Consider the following 23,229-nt stretch of genomic DNA (forward strand, 5'->3'; position numbering starts at 1 on the left):
ATGACCTGAGCCCAAGTTGGACGCTTAATTGACTGAGCCACCCAGGCACCCCTGGAGTTCATTTTAAAAGTTACGTCTCTGAAGCTTCCATTGGACCAAGTTTGTGGGTCACCATTCTGGGTTCCTTCCCATTTCTCACTTAAAGGATCGGAACAGACCATGGTGCCTCAGGGCCTCCGCTGAGTGAGTGTTCCTTATTTGCCTGAGTTTCCCCAATACCTAACATCTACTCACAGCCTAATGAAAGTTAATGATATAAGTACCTGAGAGAAATTATGGTTTCAGGGGTAGGGATGGACATAGAAAACCAGCCCTTATTTGGAAGCTGGCTGAGCAAGGGAACCAATCCTTTCACCTTTCTGGCTCTTAGATTTTTCAATAAAACTTACAGACCATAGCTTATCACAAAGTAAAAAGGAATTAGCTAAATTCCCCTTTTCATTCATTTTAGGAAAGAGGCAGTCAGAGGGAGGCATCTGTATCTGTAAGCTAAAAACATGCATATACATGTAAGGCATTTCCCCAGACAAGTTAAATTTTCGTGTGACTCACGATCACCATCTGCTGGCAAAACGTTGAACTTCTATTTCACTTAAAAGATGGAAGTCACAAGGCTTTTAATATCAGATATCACACACACACACACACACACACACACACACTCCAACTGCAACAACTTTTAAACCTTATAACACCTAATCTATAAACTCTAGGGTATTCAGAGTAAAACTGTTATTAGGCACCTTAAACATTCAATTCCAGAATTTTCTACAGTATGCTACATGTAGAAACAAACTTGAAAGGTTAGAATCCACTTTCAAATATTTTATTGTAACTTCTTATATATTAATTCCATCACATCACTATGGAGGTAAAAGGCTACATTGTATTAAGGCTGTGTACAAAAGGAGACAGAAAAGTTATTTCCAAATGTTAGTTTTTTGTTCTTAGTCCTCAAAAGAGTAAGAAAAACAAGATTAAAACTCCATACCATTAGTACTTTAGGACAATATGTAACTTTGGTTGGAGAGACTGAAAGAGATTATGGTCATGGCCTTATAAATAATAATGTATTTTATGTTGCCACATTATGCTCCAAAGACATAATCATATATAAATATGTTAGGGAAAAAAAGAGAGAGAGAGAGAGAGAGAGAGAGAGAGAGATTCAACAAGTTAACTGATAACAAATGGTGTATGTACTTTTTTTTAGATGTTTTTATTTACTTCTAGGAGAGAGAGATTGAGAAAGAGAGAGAGAGAGAGAGAGAGAGAGAGAGAGACAGCGTGAGCAGGGGAGGGTCAGAGAGAGAGGGAGTCACAGACTGAAACAGGCTCCAGGCTCTGAGCTGGCAGTCAGCACAGAGCCCGACGCGGGGCTCGAACCCACGAACTGCGAGATCATGACCTAAGCGAAAGTCGGACGCTTAACCGACTAAGCCACCCAGGTGCCCCGCGGTGTATGTACTTCTGTAATTGGGGGGTGGGTGGGTATCAAGTTGAAAGGTGCCATATATGCTATCACAAGTCTTCTGAGAAATAAGCAAGATACAAGAATAAGTTCTAATATAAAGAAGGTATGAGAAACACACTAGCTTCTAAAATGATCACAGCCTACTGAGGAGACAGGGGAACAGTCTCTCAAGTCACGTATGGCCACTATATCCGACAGACAAAACCACCTGACCACCTTTCAGACAGGAAGTGCCAGGGAGTGAACTGTTTGAAAAAGAGGAAGGACTAAAAAAAAAAAAAAAATGTCAACTTTTACTAACCTGCAGGCAAGACCCAGCAAGCTGAAGCTAACAGACAAATTTGATTCTAGGCACTACAGACATGAATACAGTCAAGGAATTATGCAATTAGGAAGTTTTTTGATGGAAAGTAAAAGGTTAGAATGAGGATACTTGAGTGGCTAAGAGCATAAACTTTGGAGCCAGAATGAGGATTCTGGCTCACCCTCTTGTGAACTGTGTACTCTCAACCAAATCACTTAACCTCTCTGTTTCTTCATCTGTGAAACTGGAGTCATTAACAGTACCAAGGGACGTTGCGAGGATTAGTTAATAGATTCAAGGGCTATGAACGGATCTGGCACACAGCAAGTACTACACAAGAATGTCTGCCATTCTTAATTAAGGAGGTGAGATTTCTTGCTATTTATAAAGCATCAATCATGGTGTATCCATTGCTTTTTGGATGAATAGCCTTGGTTTCCTTATCTGTAAAATACAAATATTTTTAGTTGTGATACAAGTGAGGGATGTGTGTATATGTACACAGACATGTGTGTGTGCGTACACAGACACACAACGAATAACCAGATATAAGCACTGCATTGTTCACTTATATCTTCTTTATTAGCTATAGCATCACAAAAGCTATATTTTTACATTATTTTATATTACATATTATAAATCTTCATTAACTATAAACGAACACATGTAGTGTGCACATGTAGCGTATGTAACTCGTGTGCACATGTGTGTGGAGGAGGGCGTGCTTATCTTCAATGATGTAGAAGCAATAGTGTATACTGGCAAGAAGACAGCTGGACTGGCCTAACTTCGATCCAAAATTATATACATATATAAAAAAAAGATCTACACAAAGCAATTCCAGGGACTTTTTGGCAAAAGCTTTAACCATTATTAAGATCTGTTGATGCTTCGACCATAGGAGATTCGACAGTAAGTGGTGTGTCAAGATGTTCCGATCTTTATTTATTGGCTCCTTGAAAAGACTGAAGTTTTCTGGAAACCAAGTTTTCTGTAGGAGCGAAATGGATCTTTCACGTACCTTTTCGATTAACTCATAACTCTCTTCGAGTTTGAGCAGCCTGTTCTGCACGGACGTGGACGCGCGCTGATAGACGGCTCGCCACTCCTGAAAGTCGCTCTCCGAGATCTCAGCCACGGCAAAACATAACGTTCTTAATCCTGTAAAAAGGCGGTGTACATCCCCCCAACACCAAATAAGACGTTATTTAGAAGTACGGCCCTTCCATTTTTATAGAACTGAGTCTTATTTTGAAAAGGCTGACTCAATTCAAGCAATATGTTGAAGTCTGATTCAGTTGTGACACCACCTTAGTGTAAAGTGTGTATTCATGCTCCCCTCACCTTAAACTGGCATGCCAGTTTCTGACCCCCAGCGCTTTCAATACATCCCTTGTGCCTTTCCCAAAGTGACTTTCCCAACATCCTAATCTTACCAGGTTATTCCTTTGCTTGAGATCTTTCCATTATTCCCCAGGATAAAGTACAAACCCCCAAATCTGGCTCACTCACCCCATTCCCCCCATTCCAACTGTCTTCAACCTCCTTCTCTTCCATTAACCTCCTATACACCAAAGTCTCTGCACATGCTGGTCACTTTCTCTCCCTTTCACCCCCTCCAGTTCCCTCATTTGTCTGCCTTCCATCTGCTTTAAGACTCAGTTCTTAACATCATGTCTTGTAAGCATTTTCCTCTCAGGCCCATAGGCAGAAATCCTCAAACACTCCTATGGTGTGAATGACAATGTTTCATATTGTTTTTCTTGCGGATTTCCTGTATTAGCATATAGCTCCTGGAGGGCAGGGGCCCTGAGTTCTTCATATCTGTAACTCTATTACTGAGCACAGTGGCTGGCTTGTCGATGCTTCAGATGCTTTTGAAGAAAGAGGGGGATCCCAGTGCATTCTACTAGGAAAGCCATCTGCCTTTACAGGGATATATAACTGTATTTATTATTGCTCTTTATCACTGTACATGTGGAGTATAACGAATCTAAAAGAACTGAGGGAGAATGACAAAAGAAAAGTACTCATCAGAAACACCCTAGGAAGAGAATCAAAACTGATGTTTGAGATGACCTACTCACAGTGCTCAGTATCTATCAATTTCATAACTCACTTGGAAGCCACCCTCAGCCAAAAGAAAAAAAATGGTGGATTGGAACCAAATGAGAAGCAAAAGCATTTGTCACCCAGGATGAATGCAGTTAATTGGGTTCCCGAGAAGACAACACCCTCACCCAAAGTCATTAACTCACAGAATAGCTAGGTGCTAGTGACCTCAAGCCAAATAAAATATGACCAGGGAACATGTTAGAAACAAGAAGCAGAGAACATAGGACACGAAGTGCCCAGAGAACTCTTTTTTCCAAGAAAGGGGTAGGATTGTCCATTGCCAGCTCATGAAGAGTAGAAGCTAAGTCTTTGGGGCCATATTAGGACATGTTTTTCTCTTTTGGAAACTTGGCTGAAGACTTACTCCAGGGTAGCCATGGAGTAAAAGTGATGTTCATCCCAGGGCCAGAAAGAATAGGGTGGGGGTGAAGGCCAAGCCAACTCAAATCTGTCTAGGAGCTGGACTATCTTCGTATCACAAACGGAGAAGACAAAGATGCTCTCTGTGAACTCCATGAACAGGAGTGTTTCCATGCTCTTGCATTTTTGGAGAACCGAGAGAAGGTTCTTTATGTCCTTGCTTTTCAAAGCCTAGTGCTTTTTAAAACATTCCTATCGGGGCACCTGGGTGGCTCAGTCGGTTAAACGTCCGACTTCAGCCCATATCATGATGTCATGGTTCATGGGTTCCAACCTGCGTCAGGATCTGTGCTGAACACTTGCTCAGAGCCTGGAGCCTTCTTAGGATTCTGTGTCTCCTTCTTTCTCTGCCCCTCCCCTACTCACATTCTGTCTCACTCTGTCTGTCAAAAGTAAGTAAATGTAAAAAAAAAAATATATCTCTTTAAAAAAACAAAAAACATTCCTATCTTTTTGCAGCTTGGATTAAAAGGGAAAAGGATTTGATCAGAGGTCAGGCTTGCTGCAATTGGCGATAGTAGCAGCTGAAGCAGATGGGGAAAATTTAGCTGGGAGATTTAGATACAGCTCTGGCTACTTCTGTTAAGTTCAGAGATAAAGCTCTATAAATTCTTATAGTAACTGACCCTCCTGTTTAAGGACTCTGGTGTCCTCCCATCTAATCTAGATCATCCCCCTAGACCATGCACTGCTCCGCTATACACATTACAAATTTCAGTAGAACAGAGAGACAGGACTCAACATATTTAGTGCCTGGGCCTCACACAGAGCCTGTCATGTGGTAGAGGCTTAAGAAGTCTTGAGTTAAAACTACACTGAATAACTATTTTTATAGCTATATAGGCTTATTTATTTTTTCTCCTCTTTCCTATTCAGACTAGCATATCCAATTTTTTTTGCTTATTTCTTTTCCTCCTACACTGCTAGAAATACAACATATTTATAGTATGAATATCACCCATTCTAAAAGTGAACAGATTTATAGGCCCTATACTGCCAAAACTTGGGGACTAAGTCTCTCAAAAAAATTTTTTTTAATGTTTATTTTTGAGAGAGAGACAGAATGTGAATAGGAGAGGGGCAGAGAGAGAGGGAGACACAGAATCAGAAGCAGGCTCCAGGCTCTGAGCTGTCAGCATAGAGCCCAGCGCAGGGCTCGAACTCATGAACTGTGAGATCATGACCTGAGCCAAAGTCGGACGCTTAACCAACTGAGCCACCCACCCAGGTGCCCCTAGGTCTCTCAAAATTTTATTACAGAAAAGCAAAACAAAAATAATGGAAACAGTATATAGTATAACCTAAGTTATCAACATTAATTGTTATCTTACTTTAGGAATTTCTAAGTAACAACAATCTTAAAAGACATCAGTAGCATATGATTTCTTTTTATTTTTATCATGCTTTATTGCCATATTACACTCACCTTCTGTAGCAAACTGCTCTAAATGTTTTAGGGTAATTTCTTTGTATTTTGAAGTCTCTGCCAGTCGATCATAAATTACAGTGTCCTGAAAAACAAACAGAAGGTATAATACACGTAAACTAAGCTTCTTGAGTTTAACAACATTGATGCTGGCAACATTATTAGCAGCAAATCAGTATAAAAACAAGCAATAGCTTTGAGCACTAACTTTATTTTATTTTATTATTATTATTTTTTTTACAAATAGTTTATTGTCAAATTAGTTTCCACATAACACTCAGTGCTCATCCCCAAAGTGCCCTCCTACATGCCCCTCCCCCCCTCCCCCCCACATCCATCAGTCCTCAGTTTTTGTCAGCATTCAAGAGTCTCTCATGGTTTGCCTCTCTCCCTTTCCCCCACCATTTCCGCCCTTCTTCTCCCCCTTGTTCCTCCGTCAAGTTCCTCCTAATCCTCCTATACGTGCAAAATATGATATTTGTCCTTCTCTGCCTGACTTATTTCGCTCAGCATAACACCCTCAAGGTCCATCCATGTTGCTACACATGGCCAGATTTCATTGTTTCTCATTGCCATGTAGTATTCCATGGTATAGATAAACCACATCTTCTTGATCCATTCGTCTGTTGATGGACACTTAGGCTCTTTCCATGTTTTAGCTATTGTGGAGAGTGCTGCTATGAACATTGGGGTACATGTGCTCCTACGCCTCAGCATTTCTGTATCCCTTGGGTAAATTCCTAGCAGTGCTATTGCTGGGTCATAGGGGAGTTCTATTGTTAGTTTCCTGAGGAACCTCCACACTGTTTTCCAGAGGGGCTGTACCAGTTTACATTCCCACCAACAGTGGAGGAGGGTGCCTGTTTCTCCACATCCTCGCCAGCATCTAGAGTTCTCTGATTGGCTCATTTTAGCCACTCTGACTGGCGTGAGGTGGTATCTCAGTGTGGTTTTGATTTGTATTTCCCTGATGAGGAGGGATGCTGAGCATCGTTTCATGTGTCTGTTGGCCATCTGGATGTCCTCTTTGGAGAAGTGTCTGTTCATGTCTTCTGCCCATTTCTTCACTGGGTTGTTTGTTTCTCGGGCGTGTAGTTTGGTGAGTTCCTTATAGATTCTGGATATTAACCCTTTATCTGATATGTCATTTGCAACTATCTTTTCCCATTCCGTTGGTTGCCTATTAATTTTCTGGGTTGTTTCCTTGGCTGTGCAGAAGCTTTTAATCTTGATGAGGTCCCAACAGTTTATTTTTGCTCTTGATTCCCTTGCTTTTGGGGATGTGTCAAGTAAGAAGTTGCTGCGGTGGAGGTCAAGGAGGTTGTTTCCTGTTTGAGCACTAACTTTAAAGAACAAAATATTTTTTTACCTAATAACACTGTTTTCCTAGTGACACTAAGAAATAAGGTTCACGTCCTATGTTTTCATCTTTCTCCCTTCTGAATACATCCGTAGTTACTCCAGTGATTAACATTTCATATTCTATCAGTACTTCACTTACCTTGCCAAGATCTCCCCTCCCCCTGAAGGTTTTGCAGGACACTGCAGTGTTCCTAGGTGTCAGAGGGGAAAATGGTCCAGTACTCAAAAAAAAAAAAAAAGTTTTGGAAACTCTGGGCCAAACAATGCTTGCCCTGTGGGAACACTCAGAGCCTTTAAAATGCTAATGTGGGGCGCCTAGGTGGCTTACTCGGTTAAGCATCCGACTTTCGCTTAGGTCATGATCTCGCAGTTCGTGGGTTCGAGCCCCGCGTCGGGCTCTGTGCTGACTGCCAGCTCAGAGCCTGGAGCCTGTTTCAGTCTGTGACTCCCTCTCTCTCTGACCCTCCCTGCTCACGCTGTCTCTCTCTCTCTCTCTCCTAGAAATAAATAAAACATTAAAAAAAATTTTTAAAAATGCTAATGTGCACAGATGTCCAAGGGGGCCTTATGGTATGTTCCCCAAACTCATTTACTATGGAGCCTGAGTTAGGGATTAGGGAATATCTCTATGGGGCTGGTGCTCACAGAGAACAAAGTTTGAGAAACACAAGTCCAAATCCACTGAGAAGGTTGGCGGGTATGACAGGGAGAATTCTGAATAAATCTAGCATTACCTGATGGCTGAATATTTCTGAATGGATCACTTTAGCTTCTAAAAGCTCAATTAACTTAGTCTGTAAAATGCAATTACTGGATTATCTTTAAAGTCTCTTTCAGTGTGAATAATGTGCACCACTTACATTTCTCTGATTTTTGCCCCTTTATAAATTGCTTATTGTTCCTTTATTCTTCAGCTTGGGTTTAATGTTTTAAGAATTTTAGTGTTTGGCCTTCATGGTTTTATTAGACTAGGAAAAAATAAATCATTTACCTGCAATTACTTTCTCAGTGGTATTACCCATTTCAGTCTCCAGTCTCAGGGCTGAGATTTGGAAGGAGACTAATGGAGTATGATTTAGAACCCTTGAGAGAAACAAGAACTTAGTGACCTCAGAACAGATGGAATATTCCAGGCCCCAATTATGAATTTCTTTTCATTTTTCAGTGGTGGAGTGGGGAGGGGGGCAAAGTAAAAGGAAATGATAATTTCCCCTTATGGTTCCTTTCTAGGAATGAAAGGTATAACTTATGAATTCTATTTTTTTCCCAGAGGCTAATGACTTTTTCAAAGAAAATAAATAGGCTGCGTTAAAACTAAGCAAATCTTTAAAAAAAAAATTAAAGTCATGAAAACCAAAGTGATAAGGAAGATTAAATTCTGCACTATAGCCAAGTTTTCTAGTGGAAGAAATTGACGTCCAAAATAGAATTTTCTATCTTCTTTATAGTATCAAGGAATGCAGGGGACAGAATATGGCTTTCTACATGAATTATATAGTATGTTTTTAAATGACAGTCACAATTGGCCATGCTTACATGTGAGGAACACATACAGATAAGCTTTTCAGCCAGAGTAACACTCATTAATTCAGAGACCTACATCAAGTATTTGGTACATGGTTAGGGCCAAAAAAGGTTTCTTCACAGGAACTAGTGCATGCGTACCCTTAGGATCGGACTTAGAACTTACTGAGTCTACATTTCCAGAGAATCCTAACTGGATTTTATCCGGTGTCCTATCCCTCAGCAAGGTAAGATCAGAAAATAGTACATGAGGGGACATTCCTAGAGTGCATGGCACAGTCAAATTACAGTTTTGTATATAAAGAACCCAGAGCTTCAAGATGAATAATTCATATTAGGTCAATTTTCACTTGAAAAATTGTTTTCTTATTCATCTTTTATTTTTCCTCTGGCATACAAGTATTGGGGTAGGCTTTTTATTTTCTTGAATAAACTAAGATTTTATTCGTGTCAATGTAACTTTTTAAAAATAGGCTACTACTGCAGACATAAACTGTACATTGTATACCTTTCCTTTTTTTTCATTTAGAATTTAAAAAGCAATGTAACTTCATTGCAGAAAACCTGGAAAAAGGGAGGAAAATGAACCATCCATATTCATGGAGAGAACTACCATCTCTGTGCTGTATTCTAGATAAACTCTTCAGTACTATCTTCCAATTCACTAACTCCTCCCTTGCCCCTTCCATTCTGTTTAGAGTTTATTCCATTTACTGATGTTTCCTCTTAAATTTATGATTTCCAATTTAGCTTACACATACCCCCACCCCCCTGATCCCAATTTCTTTCTGATTAAAAATAGTTGTAATTTTTTTTAAAAATCATGTTGAACTCTAAGCATCCTTGGTCAGACTTGTCTGTACAAAGTATTTCACCTGGACTGAATTCATGTCCAGTGGCTTTGTGCTTGTTTGTTCTCTCTTTGGCACGAGATTTCCCTAGTACAAAACTAATGCCCCTAAGTTTTGCTCTCACTCTGTTTGTGTGCACCCCAATCTACTGGTTTTATATATAAGCCCAGCAGAGTTGGAATGAGCTTTTCTTAGTCTCTTCTCATAATTAGGAAGCTCACCACGGTCTCAGGAGTCAAAGAAGCTTCCCATCCACATTTTACAGAAAGCACTATTTGTCCCCATTGTCCCACAGAAACCAAACTCCAACCACTACTCCCTGATCCTGATCCTGATCCAGGGCCTGGAACTCTCCCCACTCAAGTCAACACTTCAGTTCAATGTACCACTTTGATTTTCCATTCATATTTTGGGCTTCAAAGATGTTTAGTTTGTTTTTAAGCCTGGCTTTATCTGCCTGCTCTCTCTTTATACTGTATCCATCATGGCCATGAATTTGTAATAGAGAAGAACAGACTGTGTTAATTTGACTGGGAAGTACTATCAGTGACTCTTTAACTGACTCTTATTACTATTTCTGCTGCACTTGTCACTGTCAATTCACTCTACCAGGGAATCAACACTCCTCAGACTCTCCTCTGAATTCCTATCTCTCTTTTTAGATCCTCTCTTTCAGCCTCTTCTATTCATGTAATATCTCCTTAAAAGACCTCATCAATCCTCTGCTTTTAGTTTCCAGCTAGACTTGTTAATTCCTAAATCTGTATCAGCACCCCAGATTCCTTCCCCTGTAAAATCCAAGCATCTCTGCCTCATGGCCAAGATGTAGTTCCCAACTCTCTGTCATGGGAAGCGGTGCCACTTTGTCTACCCAGTTAAGTTGAAATTGGATAATAATCCTAGATCATGGTTTCCCTCATCACTCACATGTAATCAGTTACTGAGTCCTAAATCTCCGCCCTCTCCATTCTCTCTGCAAATGTTTTTGGTTCAGATCCTTATCAACTCTTGGGACTATAGTCAATAACATCAACTGGAAACTTCATATGCATTTCTTTTCTGCCTTAAGTCATCTTCCTAAATGGCATCCAAACAATTAAAAAAAAATACAAGTTTGTGACCATGAAAACAATGCATGACCTAATGCATGCTCACCTTGCCAGCCTTGAATTCTGCTATTGTCTGCGAAACTACATGCAGTTCTCAAGTGTACCCTTGCTGTTTTACATATTTCTGCCTTTTTAGCATTCAACTGCATTTTGCAGCCAACTTGGGAGTGAGGGGGAAACAATGCAATAAGCAAGTTAATGTATGCAAACTATCTCCATGATTACACAAAAAGAAAGTCCAATGTTTTTAGTTTTTATTCAGTGCTTTAACTCCCCAAAGGTTCTAGATGGAAGATTACTCAAAACTAAGAATGGAAGGATATGAGTTGAGTGTAAACTGGACACATATCAATCATTCCTTTATCACTAGATACTACCATTGGAATGTGGAAGAGCTTTACAGTATACCTCAATATTGTATCCCAGTGCTCGCTTCGGCAGCACATATACTAAAATATTGTATCCTGATCTTCTCTTTATATATATTTTCTTGAATAGGCTTAGTTCCTGACAAGCATTGGGTCTTATCTTTCTTTCTCCAAAATCCAGCTGAAAGGCTGGTAGATAAAGTGCACACAATGAATAAATGTTGGTTGTTTCAATCAACAACTGGAGGAATTCTAAACTTAAATTTAGGAGACATCATTAAATAATTCTACCAAAATGCTTTAAAAACAAGGCATCCAAAAATTTCATTTCAATGCTTTAAAACAAAGGCACTGAAAAACATTTTCAACAAAAATTTAAGTAATAAGCTTTGGCTTCCTAATAAGTTCAGTTTCCAAGTTTCATTCAATAAATCAAGGTTGTTGACTATATTTAAAATTGGAAAATTCTAAGTTGGTAAGTTATGTGACTGGTCCAAGGAGATGAGGTATCCAGAAAGGATAATTCAGAAGGAAAATGCTAATTTTAAGAACAAAAAGTGGCCCTGGTCAGTAGACCTCTTATTTTTCAATGAGTGTAAACATATATTAACTAGGAAAATTCACTTCGAATGACATATTACTATTTTTGTCAATATAACCTGCCAATATGCCAAAGCCAACCAATAGTCAGAGAAATTCTGCTACAATTAAAACAATGCAAAACAAATAATAATGACCGTATGATGAAAATTACAGCAGTAATAACTGTGATCCAATTCCCCTCACTCCCCCATTTCTATAGTCTTTAAAAAAAATTAAATTCAAACTGGTGTGGATCACTACATTTCTAATACAATTTCAAAGCATTTTCTAATTTACTTCTCTTCTAACGTATTTTTTAATATAAACCTCAAACATTACGTATCAAAATCGAATTATATAAATAACTTAGGCCAAATTTTTTCAAAGCACCAAATTTACCCAGAAGGAATTCCGCATTTCACCAGAAGAGGCTGAACACCATTACTATAAAACACCAAGGAAAGTGGATGTCAGCAACTTTACGCTAAACATCTGTGTTACATTTCCATAGCAGAATGCTGAACATATACATTATAAACCATCATAAATCAAAACTGTTAAAGACAAAAATAAAAACTTACAGCTCCTTTGCAGTAAAGTCGTAACTTCCCGGATGGAGTGCGAACAATCACCGACATTCTTTTTCTAGCGCTGAAAGAGAGAGGTTTTCCATAATGTGTCATCATACTGAGAATATGCATATATATATGTTTGTCATGCCTCACATATTTTAACACTCACAGTGAAAAAATAAATTTGACCAAATTATGAGCCCTGTCCTTCCACACACACAAACTGTCCCCTGGGTGTATGGCTGGGTACCTTTCAAAGTTACATTATGTTTTTTAAGGCACCAGGGTACCATCCATTGTCCTAAAGGAATAATTTATACAGTGGAACCCAGGAAGCCTGTAGGAGTTAGTGCCCACCTGAGGAGAAGAGCGTTCTGGTTCAATGTTTTAAGATTTTAAGAAATATTAAAGTCAGTGTCTTTTAAGATGAATTGTATGTTATAGCTTTAAATATAAACAGAAATAATCATTTGTGTTAAGTATATACCCAAACCACACAGAAAGGCAAACACTGGCACTTTAAAACTGACTTAAGCATTCACAATGATTGTTTTTCTATGATTACTAGCAAACCACTGGCATCATGTAAAAAGCCCAATTTATATGACAAAGCTAAGCTAATGAGCACAAGCATTTTAACACTGCATTGGCGATATAAAAATGGTAGTCAAACACACAGCATCTTTCACTGCATTTGCAAAGACACAGCAAATGACACTGAATAGAAGTGGCAAAAACTGCATAGGCTATGCCTCATTTGGAACCAAGTGCATACAAGCATTCTCTCCAGAATTAAGGGAAAAGGACTTCTCAAGCGTCTGAATCTGTTTGCTTTACCTTCCAGTATTCTGCTAAGAACTGAGATGGGTCCATGTAAGTAGCAGTGAGATATGGTGTCCTCTCATACCACACAGTATCGTATCTAGAAATATTTAGTCTTCTTTTCCTCCATCTAGAATCTCTACTATATTAGTGCCTCTGATTGCTGTCCCTGTGCTTTGGGAGTACATCCAACTTCATAATGACATTGAATGGTCTATATTCTGTCTCAGCCCTTCTTGGTGCCTCCTTAATCCAACTTTAATGAGATGGTCCCCAACTCATCAACTTTTCTGCTCTTTTCTTCGGGACAAACTCACAAATCCTGGGTAAATGGGAACCCTTTCTGTTGCACTAGAGTAGATGGACATAGCTGGAGAAAAGTCACCCTGCCACAGAGCTTGGGAAATCCATTCTGTCAATGTCACCTGCGTGCTCACTATTGTTCAGCAACATACCACCTTTTTCTAATAAGCTTGCTCTCTCACCGTCTACAGGATTTGGAACACCTTCTCCACTCTCCAAGTCTCTAATGCACCTTTGTACTCCAGACCCTTTGAATTTTTGCAGTTCACCTTGATGGAAGCTTCAGACAGATCTCTATTCTTTTTGCCATTAGCACCTACACATTTATCTGCTGGGCACCATCCTCTCTGCCTCTTTTCCTGACAAGGGAGGAAGTATTTCTTTTCCTATCAGAGACTTTCCTTTCACACGTGCTGTGAACCTCCTCTCTCACTCTTCTTCCTCAGTAACCTCACTCCTAAAGTTATGCTGCGTTCCTTTGAGTCTGCATCTTTCCCTTCTACACTGGGTCCTCCTCATCAGTACTTACACGTTTGAGTCTCTCTCCTATGAAACTCAGCCCAAACAATGTGCCCGCAACGAGCCACGTCCTCTTCACCACTCAACCCCAAGCAACTGCTACACCCACGGTCTCCACCTACATTCCCTGCATGCCCCCATCACTGCCACCTGGCTTCTCTCCTGACCTTCCCACTGAATGGCTAAATTCAGCATGTACTTGCCCCTTTCCACTCACCTAACCTTGCTGCCGTCTCTGACACAGAAGACCATCGTCACCTCGAAATCATGCTCTTCTCTTGGCTCTATGTAGTTAATCTCTCTATCCTCTACTTCTCTAACCACCAAGCAGTTTCTTTTGCAGATTCCTCTTCTTCTAATCAACCCTTAGAAGTTTGCACGTATAGGAGGATTAGGAGGAAATTAACTGAGGACCATGGGGGAGAAGAAGGGGGGAAATGGTCGGGGAAAGGGAGAGAGGCAAACCATGAGAGACTCTTGAATGCTGAGAAACAAACTGAGGACTGATGGATGTGGGGGGGAGGGGGGAGATGGGCATGGAGGAGGACACTTGTGGGGATGAGCACTGGGTGTTATATGGAAACCAATTTGACAATAAACTATTTGTAAAAAAAATAAATAAATGGAACAGAAAAAAAAATAAAGACATAAAAAAATAAATTAATCTCACCACTCTGAAAAAAAAAAAAAAAAAGAAGTTGGGGTTAGTCATAGGGCAATCCTCAGCCTTTCTGCTTTCTCTCACTCTGTATTTTATATCCAAGAGATCCAACTCGTTTCTGTGGCTTTATTTTAACTACTTGAGAGAGAGAGAGAGAGAGTGCGAGCAAGAGGAAGCGTGAGTTGGGGGGAGCAGAGGAGGAGAGTGGGGGGAGAGAGAGAATGAGAGAGAGAATGAATCTCAAGCAGGCTCTAGACTCAGTGCCAAGTCTGATGCAGGACTCAACCCCATTACCCTGGTATCATGACCTGAGCTGAAATCAAGAATTGGATGCTCAACTGACTGAGCCACCCAGGTGCCCCTCCATGGCTTTGATTACCATTTACAGGCCAACAACTACTAAATTGATATTTCAGCCATAGGCTTCTCCTTTACACTCCAGGCCCTCATAGTCAACTGCCTACCTCTAACACCTCCATCTGTATATCTCAGGGCATCCCATACATAATGATTCAAACATCTCATCTTGCACATCTATTCCTATTCCTGTATCTGCCATCTGAATAAACAGTACCTCTACCCACTCAGCTGTTTACACAGCTGAGACTCTAACCCCTTCTTTTCTTCTTCCACCTCCAATCCATCCCAAAGGCCCCCTGACATTCTTCCAAAGGTATCTGGATTCTACCAACTTCACTTTCTTTGTACTATCATCATCCTCGTTCAAATCACTAATGTTTTTCCCAGAGCCTCTTTTAGTACCCCCATAGCCACGTTTCTCACTTTTATCCTTACACCCACCCTCATCGCCTCATCCTGATAGACCTTAAACCCCTGACCTTGCTTTATTTTTCTTCATGATGCTTCCAGGTGTGTGTTAATAAACAAATATACGCAAATGCTAATGGATATACTACTTATAATATCTTCTGGATATAATGCAAGTAGACTTAGCAAAAACAGCCACTTTGATATGAAAAAGAGAGGCCAGGAATACATTCTGGAAAGATATATACTCTATTATAGTTACTCATCCAACTTTTCATGTATTTCCCCTTGAGCTTTTCACTGTATACAAGTAAAGAGAACAGTGTTTAAATAATACATTAGACAGACCCTGTTGTTTTTTATATTAACCACTGGCATGTGGTCCCAACCAAGATAGCAACCAAAGTTGGCACAGAAAAGGAAATGCCTTTTTTTCCCCAGTAAGTTACAAGTGTTTCTATTTATTCATTTTTATTTTTTACTTAAATTCTAGTTAACATACAATGTAATATTAGTTTCAAATGTAAATTTTAGTGATTCAGCACTTCCGTACTGTGTTCCTGACAAATGCACCCCCTAATCCTCATCACTTATTTCACCCTTCCCCCAGCCCTCCCTTCTGTAACCATCAGTTTGTTCTCTATAGTTAAGAGTCTATTTCATGGTTTTCCTCTTTTTCCTCTCTGATTATGTGCTTTGTTGCTTATACTGCACATGAGTGAAATTATATGGTATTTGTCTTTCTCTAAGTTATTTTGCTTAGCATAATACTCTCTAGCTCCATCCATGTTGATACAAATGGCAAGATTTTGTTCTTTTTCATGGCTGAGTAATATTCCATTGTGTATATATACCATATCCTTATCCACTCATCAGTCAATGGACATTGGGCTCTTTCCATAATTTGCTATTGTTGATAATGCTGTTATAAACATGAGAGTGCATGTATTCTTTCTAATTGGTATTTTTGTATCCTTTGGGCAAATATCTAGTAGAGCAATTACTGGATCATAGGGTAGTTCTATTTTTAACTTTTTGAGGAATCTCCATACAGTAGGAAATGCCTTTGGTAGTCAATGAGTGTATGAGTTTGCCTTCTGTAGGAGAAAGTTCAAGGATTTAGGTAAACCCTTATTTCCTTGAAGAGCAATGTTACTTCCTGGCCGTGGCCTGGCCTTAAGTGTCCTGGTAATGGTGATGCAATTTTAAAGACCATTCTGTTAACTGAGGCCTCTTTGCTCTAAGAATGTAAATTAGGAAACTGTATAGTCATGAGAAAATAAAAAGCCAAAATCATGGAGATATCACTGATTATCATTTGAAAGCGTCTATTATTTGACCTTAAGAAATAGAGTTAAATAGGATAATCTCTTTGATTTCTGCTTCTTCCTAGTAAATGGTACTGGTTTTATACCTAATGGAGACGTGGATATGGTTTCTGAAATCTCAAAGATAATTAGATACAATGAACACAGAATTAGACTACTGGGTTCCTGACTCTGATTCATCTTCGCTTCACATAAATCCTAGTGCGTCTAAGTATAACGTTTCCAGATCACCAGCCATAAGGCTCTTGGTCCATTACTCCCCAGTTGTGATGCAGAACAGCTATGTTCAAAAATAGTTTTGCAGTGTTTCCAGGAGTCATGTCATGCAATACTCTGAAGATAGGTGTGTATGGCTTATCAGCGGCTATGACTTTATTATAAACTACACTGAAGATATTAATATTTTGTCTAAATAAATTTAAATAAAGCATACTTTCTAATTATTTGAAAGAGCAAAACAAAAATATACAGAATTTTATCTCACAGATGTAAATCACAGAGCAGCTGTTTTACCTGGTGAACTCCAGAACATTGAGCAATTCATATCTTTCTTCTTGCCCCAACTAAGAAGAAAAGGAATACATGATTACATCAAGTTGGGAGTATCTTTGGCTTTTTGGAAATTAACCCTATTCATGAAGTTTCAATGTCAAAAATAACACAAAGCGTCCCTTCTGAATATATATTCTTTAACTGAATTTATTACCTTTCAGGTTAAGGTGGAGACTGAACACATGCATTTAATTTCTGTCTATCCCAAAGCCTCACGAGAACTACAGTAAACACTTAAAAAAGGGGGAAAAAACCTTACAATGACAGGAAAGTAAGAAAGAGGAAAACACCAGAAATTTGCAAGCTGGAACACAGATCAATCAATGAGTGGTATCTTAGCAGATACAAGATGGCTAAATGCTATACTGGTCAAGGGAAAAGTTTACAACCCACTTGATTTGTACCATATCATTTTTAAATGGTTTAAGGATGTGAGAAAGCAGATAGCTCTAGAATTCTGAGATAAAAGAGGGGCCTAAAATGGGAAGAACTGGGTAGGAGCCGCTTGAAAAGCAGCTCTCAGCCCTGACCCTTCATTTTGTTTAGAAGCTGACTGGCACAGATGAAGATACACTGTGCATTGTGATCATATTCATATTATATGCTGGACCCCAAACCCACACATACTCAGCCAGACCCTTCCAGACAGAAACTGGAACATTACTCTCTGTGGAATCCAACAAGCCCAAGGGAAGCCTTAGGGGAACACACATCATGACTTCCCAAAAGAAACCCGCCAGACCACCATAGAGTAAAGCTCAGTGTTGACAAATACTCCTTTAGGCTCAGAAACTTCACCTCAGCTTTCAAATTCCTCATTCTGAACCACAAGATTAACAGACATCTAAGGACACTAACATGGCACAGAGATCTCCAAAACAAGCAGATAAAGGCAGTTTGGAGGAAAAAGAATTCAAAAACAAAATTTCACGTTGATCTATGGACTTTCAGGATTGGTTTCTTGATAGGCACAAGAAGCTCGTGAGCAGCCTGAATGTCTTTTCACTTAGTTTCAGAACCAGACTGAAGTGGTTTGTCATATTCATGTGTGGCATTTTCTGTTCTATTACTGGCACTGGATAACTGTGACTTCCTGTGGCATAAAACTTTTTTGCAGTGTTATATACCCTTGGAAACCCTGTTGCATTGGCCAGTATATGCTTTTTATTGGGACCCATGAAGAAAATGTTTAAAACAATGAGATTGTTTGCAATAATTCTTATGTTTTGAGGGTTAATATTTATACCCTGGCTACTGCTCTTTGGTAGGATAGGAGGAGACTGGTCTTATTATTCTGCATAGTGCAAAGTGTGTGCAAGACCTGGTAGAGTCTCCATACATTCTGTATGAATATGAAAGGATACAATAATTAAATGCTGTTCTTTCCTCCTAAGTGGAAAATGAGAAAACTTAAGAAAAACAAATTTAGAAGTTGATGTTTAACTTTTGGTGAAGTATGTTTTCTCCAAAACTATAATCACTACAAAGCAACTGCAGTGACAGTTTGAGATCATTTTATATTCTGGAAAAATCCATAGTTTAACTAAATGCTTGTAAATGCATTGTTAACTGTTTATAAAATTTTTAAATGAAAATTAAAAAAAAAACGGTTATTGTACCTCTGAGAGAAGTAATATCTGTATGACATTCATGAAAGAGGAGGGTATTATTTAAAAAGAAATATTAAAAGAACAAAACTTCTTGAAACCAAAAACATGACAGAAGAAATTTAAAAAAATGAGTAGAAGGCTGAGAAGATAAAGTTGACAAATGGTTTCGAAAAGCAGAAAAGGCAAAGACACAAAAAGTATAAGAGAAAAGTTGAATATTACTTCAAGAATTCTAAAAAAGAGAGAGTAGGTTGGGAAGAGGGAAGGAAAATGGAATCATTCAAGAAAAATTTTCCAGAACTTAATTTTCCAAATGGAAAAGTGTCCACCAGTGATTAAGACAAAGGGTCAAAAATATTCCCACTAAGGCACAGTGTCATGAAATATCCCAACACTTGGAAGAAAGAAGTTCCTGGAATCTTCTAGAATGTTGGGGAGTGGGTGGCCATAAAACCTGTGGAATCACAATGGCTTCTGATTTCTCAGGTGTACTGGAAACCAGAAATATAGTGGAGCAATAAAAATTCCTAAGCAAAATAATTTCTATCCTGGAATTCTATATTCATCCAGACTATCAACTAAGGATAATGGTAGGATGATAAATGTTTAGACATGAAAGGACTACAAAATAAACAAATAATTCCCCATGTATCTTTTCCCAAAAAAGCCACTAAAGAATGTATTCCACAAAAGCAAAAGAGTAAAGCAAGAACAAGGGAGACATGGGATTTAGGAATAAAAGATCTAACACAGAAGAGAAGTAAAGAAAGTCCCCAGGAAGACAACAGAGCAATTCTAGGATGACAACTGTGAACAGAATGGAGACCCATCAATTAGTGTATCTGGGGGCCCGAGAGTCAGGAGCTGAACCTACAGAGGACTGTCACTACTGCATCCTCCACTTCGAGAATGACTTTTTAACCTCAGGAAACAAACATGAAATGTGTTCCATCAAAACAAGGAAGTTCACGAAGATTTGAGATATAGGAAATAGTTCAAAATGGTAGAAAATCAAAAAAACATCTATAAAACCCAAGTGTTGTAGAAGACGGGTCTTGGAACGACACTAGCACAGAACAAAAAGAAGGGTGGACTTCTAGAGGGATGGGGAGGTCTCAAGGTAAGAACCGCCAAGTGACAGATTACTTGGTGTGACTGTACTGATAAGAGTGTACCAAGAAGATATGGCAACGATCACTAATAGGTAAAAAATAAATGAATAATAAATAAATAAATAAGGCAATTGGAAAAAAAGATAAGGGACTTATATTTAGGAAAAAAAGGAAAAATTATTTTCAGGAAATAATTTATAACAGGAAAACAAAAAGAGAAAAAATTCCTGAATACAATAATGTTCAACTATGAATACTGGTACAGGCATAATAACAAACATTAAATAATGATTTTTTAATGAGATGCAATTTACATACAGTAAAGTATGCAGACCTTGAATGAATATAGTTCAGTGAAAACTGTCATTTGACAATAGTACACTCATGGAACCACCCCAATTAAGACAGAGAACAATCCCGTCACCCCATAAATTCCTGTGCCTCCTCCAGTCCATCTCCTCCCCAACCCTGAGGCAATCATTAATCTGAATTCTATCCCCACAATCACTTTTGCTGACCTTGAGCTGTGTGTGTGTGTGTGTGTGTGTGTGTGTGTGTGTGTGTTTAAATTTAGAGACAGTATGAGCAGGATAGATGGGCAGAGGAAGAGGGAGAGAGGGAAGCTTAAGCACATTCCACACTCAGCGCAGAGCCTGACATGGGGTTCAATCCCACAACCCTGGAATCATGACCTGAGCTGAAATCAAGGGTTGGAGGCTCAAGCGACTGAGCCACCCAGGCACCCCCTGAGCTGCATATAAATGAAACTAAAGAGTATGCACTCCTTTGTGTCTAGCCTCTTCTGCTCAACATAGTGTTTTTGAGATTTATCCATGTTGTTGATGAATCAATAATTCCTTCCTTTTTATTGTTTGGATATTCCATTATATGTTTACATCACAATTTGCTTACTCTCTCTCCTGTTGCTAGACATTTGGTTTGTTTCCAGTGTTTGACTACTCTCAATAAAAGCTGCCATGAACATTCCATTGGATGTTTGTGGACACAAGCTTTCATCTCTCCTGGGTCATTATGAGTGGTGAGTACCAATTGCTGGGTCAGGTGCATGTTTACCTGTGTTAGAAAACTCTGAGTTTTTCCAGAGGGCTCGTGCCATTTTACACATCAACTAACAACATGTGGGGGCTCCACTTGCTCTACATTCTCATTAACATATGGTGCTGCCAATGTTTTTAATTTTAGCCTTTTTCGTGGGTATGTAGCATCTCATTGTGACTTTAATTTGCATTTCACTGTTGACTAATAATTTTTTTTAAGGTGCTCACTGGCCATTCATATATCTTCTTTTGTGAAATGTTTGTTCAAGTCTCTTTTGCCTATTTTAAAAATTGGGTCTGAATACTTGTTTAACTAAAAACTGTCATGTAACTACAGTAAAATCGGGAAAGGATAGTGAATCAAGAGAGAGAAATCCTCATTTAACATAACAGAAGACAAAGTCAGTAGGTATGTTTAAAATGAAGAATCAAAACATGTATCATTAATCACATATGCCTTTGAAAATATGAGATTTATAAATGCCTGATGAAAGAGAGATGGCTGCTTCTGGAGAAGGGATTAAAGAACCTCTATTTTATTATGATCCTTTGATATGATTTTATCTTTGAAGTTATGCATATGCTATTACTTTGATGAAAAAGAGACTTAAAAATAAATAACTTACAGAATCTATAATCACTGAGTCAGGTGTTCTTCCAGTGAAAACAAAATTCAATTGCTTGGCTGCTCTGACCAATGCTCCCTCATCTGTTTTAGGAAAACAAATGAAAGCAAATACATGGTGAGATGAAAAATTATTCCCAGTATGACAGAAATACATTATTATAATACATCTTGTTTAGTTTTAAAAGAATTAAAATTCTGTTCATTCTGGTCCCTGTTATTGAAATCCATTTCTTTTAAAATTATATGACAATGTCAAAGGAATGAGTAAAATCATCTTAAGAATCTAAGACATGTATAGACTGGGAGTCATATTTCACTGTTAGTCATACACAGCTAAGAAGGAAAATTTAAATGTACCTTTGGTTTAGCATAATCTCTAGAAAACTTTTCTCAAAATAAAGGCACAAAATTGTCTCACGTGTTATGCTTTTCTCCTAAGACACTGAATGTAAAAAAATATTAATTGAGGATTCAATTTAAATGGATATAAATGCACGGTCAACACTTGAAACTAATAAAACACTGTGTGCCAACTCTACTCTTTTTTTAAAAAAAGAGAGAAACTTGGTCTCAAAGGAGAAAAAAAAAAAGAAATGGCTATAAATGAATTGATGTTTTATTTTATCATATATTAACTTTCATCTCCACACTATATCAAACTTTCTTGATGCTGAGGGTAGGGTATGGGATAAGAAAATATTCACATAGTGTCTATCCTAATAATATGAGATGTAACATTTCTTATGCTTTTTAGGAATTTGGTATGTTCTACAAGGTCATAGGTACTAGTTTAGAATACAGCTAAAACACCTAAAAGAAAATTCTTTGAAGTGTGTTCCTTCTTTCCTAAATTCTTGCAATCATCAAGTTGACTGCCTAATTTTACATTGAAAACAGGCTTAAAATTAAGCTGAAGTATTAAATATTGATAGCCGTGCTAATACATATTTTATGGAATCTCTTTCAAATGTGTGAATTTTCTTCAACGAAATAAATACTCAAGCTCCTTGATTATCGTTTCCAAGAGAAAAAAGCAAAATTGTTATTTTCAAAGAAGGGAGAATTTACTATGTTTAAGTACTTTTTAGTACTTTATTTGTGTGAAATTTGTTATTTGAATTTCCATACAATTTATGTCACATACCAAAAGTTATGTATATAAAGTTACATATTTTAGCATATATATTTAATTCTGAAAGCCAGGTTTTTCTCATTAGTAAATACATTTTTTTAATTAAAAAAACATAACTTGGTTATTTGACTTTTTTCAAACTAAACTGATTTTTTTTTCCAGACTACCTCAAAGTTCAGAAGAATTTTCCAATAGAAAAACACATTATGATTCCTTCATTTGTACCTGGAGATGCTGCTTGATAGATAATCTTATCGCCTTCTCTCTCTGGCACTGCCGTGTGACAAACTGCCATCATGGTAAGAAACTCACAGATTATAGGTGCAGTTGGCTGTGAGAAATAAACACATAATTCAGCCTTCTTCACTTAAACATTTTGACACTAATGATGGCAATACTACTTCGTGTCTGTTAAGACTGTAGCTGTAAAGCACTGAAGGTCTGAGGGTCCAGACAACTAAGAAGCCAACATTTACTATGAATCTATTTTTAACTAACCTCATTCATTCCTACATTCCTTCATTCATTTTTCAAACATTTATACAGGACAACTTGGTGATATCAAATACAAATAGCACAGTGAAAAAGGTAGATATAGTCAAATCCTGTCCTCAGAAGATAGGAGAGAA

At 38.3% G+C, this 23,229-nt stretch overlaps 1 protein-coding gene across 2 annotated transcripts in view; it reads right to left on the bottom strand.

Annotated features, from left to right (window-relative positions):
- Positions 1 to 23,229, bottom strand: part of ATP8A1 (ATPase phospholipid transporting 8A1) — a 232,473-nt gene that overhangs the window by 109,611 nt on the left and 99,633 nt on the right. For both annotated transcript variants that reach the window (XM_039226991.1, XM_039226992.1), the window contains 6 exons: positions 22,826 to 22,931; positions 21,467 to 21,549; positions 17,022 to 17,071; positions 12,117 to 12,186; positions 5,740 to 5,824; positions 2,800 to 2,939 (listed from right to left, as the gene is read on the bottom strand). In XM_039226991.1, the coding sequence (XP_039082922.1) occupies positions 2,800 to 2,939; positions 5,740 to 5,824; positions 12,117 to 12,186; positions 17,022 to 17,071; positions 21,467 to 21,549; positions 22,826 to 22,931 (534 nt within the window). The remainder of the gene's footprint in view (positions 1 to 2,799; positions 2,940 to 5,739; positions 5,825 to 12,116; positions 12,187 to 17,021; positions 17,072 to 21,466; positions 21,550 to 22,825; positions 22,932 to 23,229) is intronic.

This window comes from Hyaena hyaena, unplaced genomic scaffold (assembly GCF_003009895.1).
Source record: "Hyaena hyaena isolate Hyena2069 unplaced genomic scaffold, ASM300989v1 scaffold_24, whole genome shotgun sequence".
NCBI lineage: Eukaryota > Metazoa > Chordata > Mammalia > Carnivora > Hyaenidae > Hyaena > Hyaena hyaena.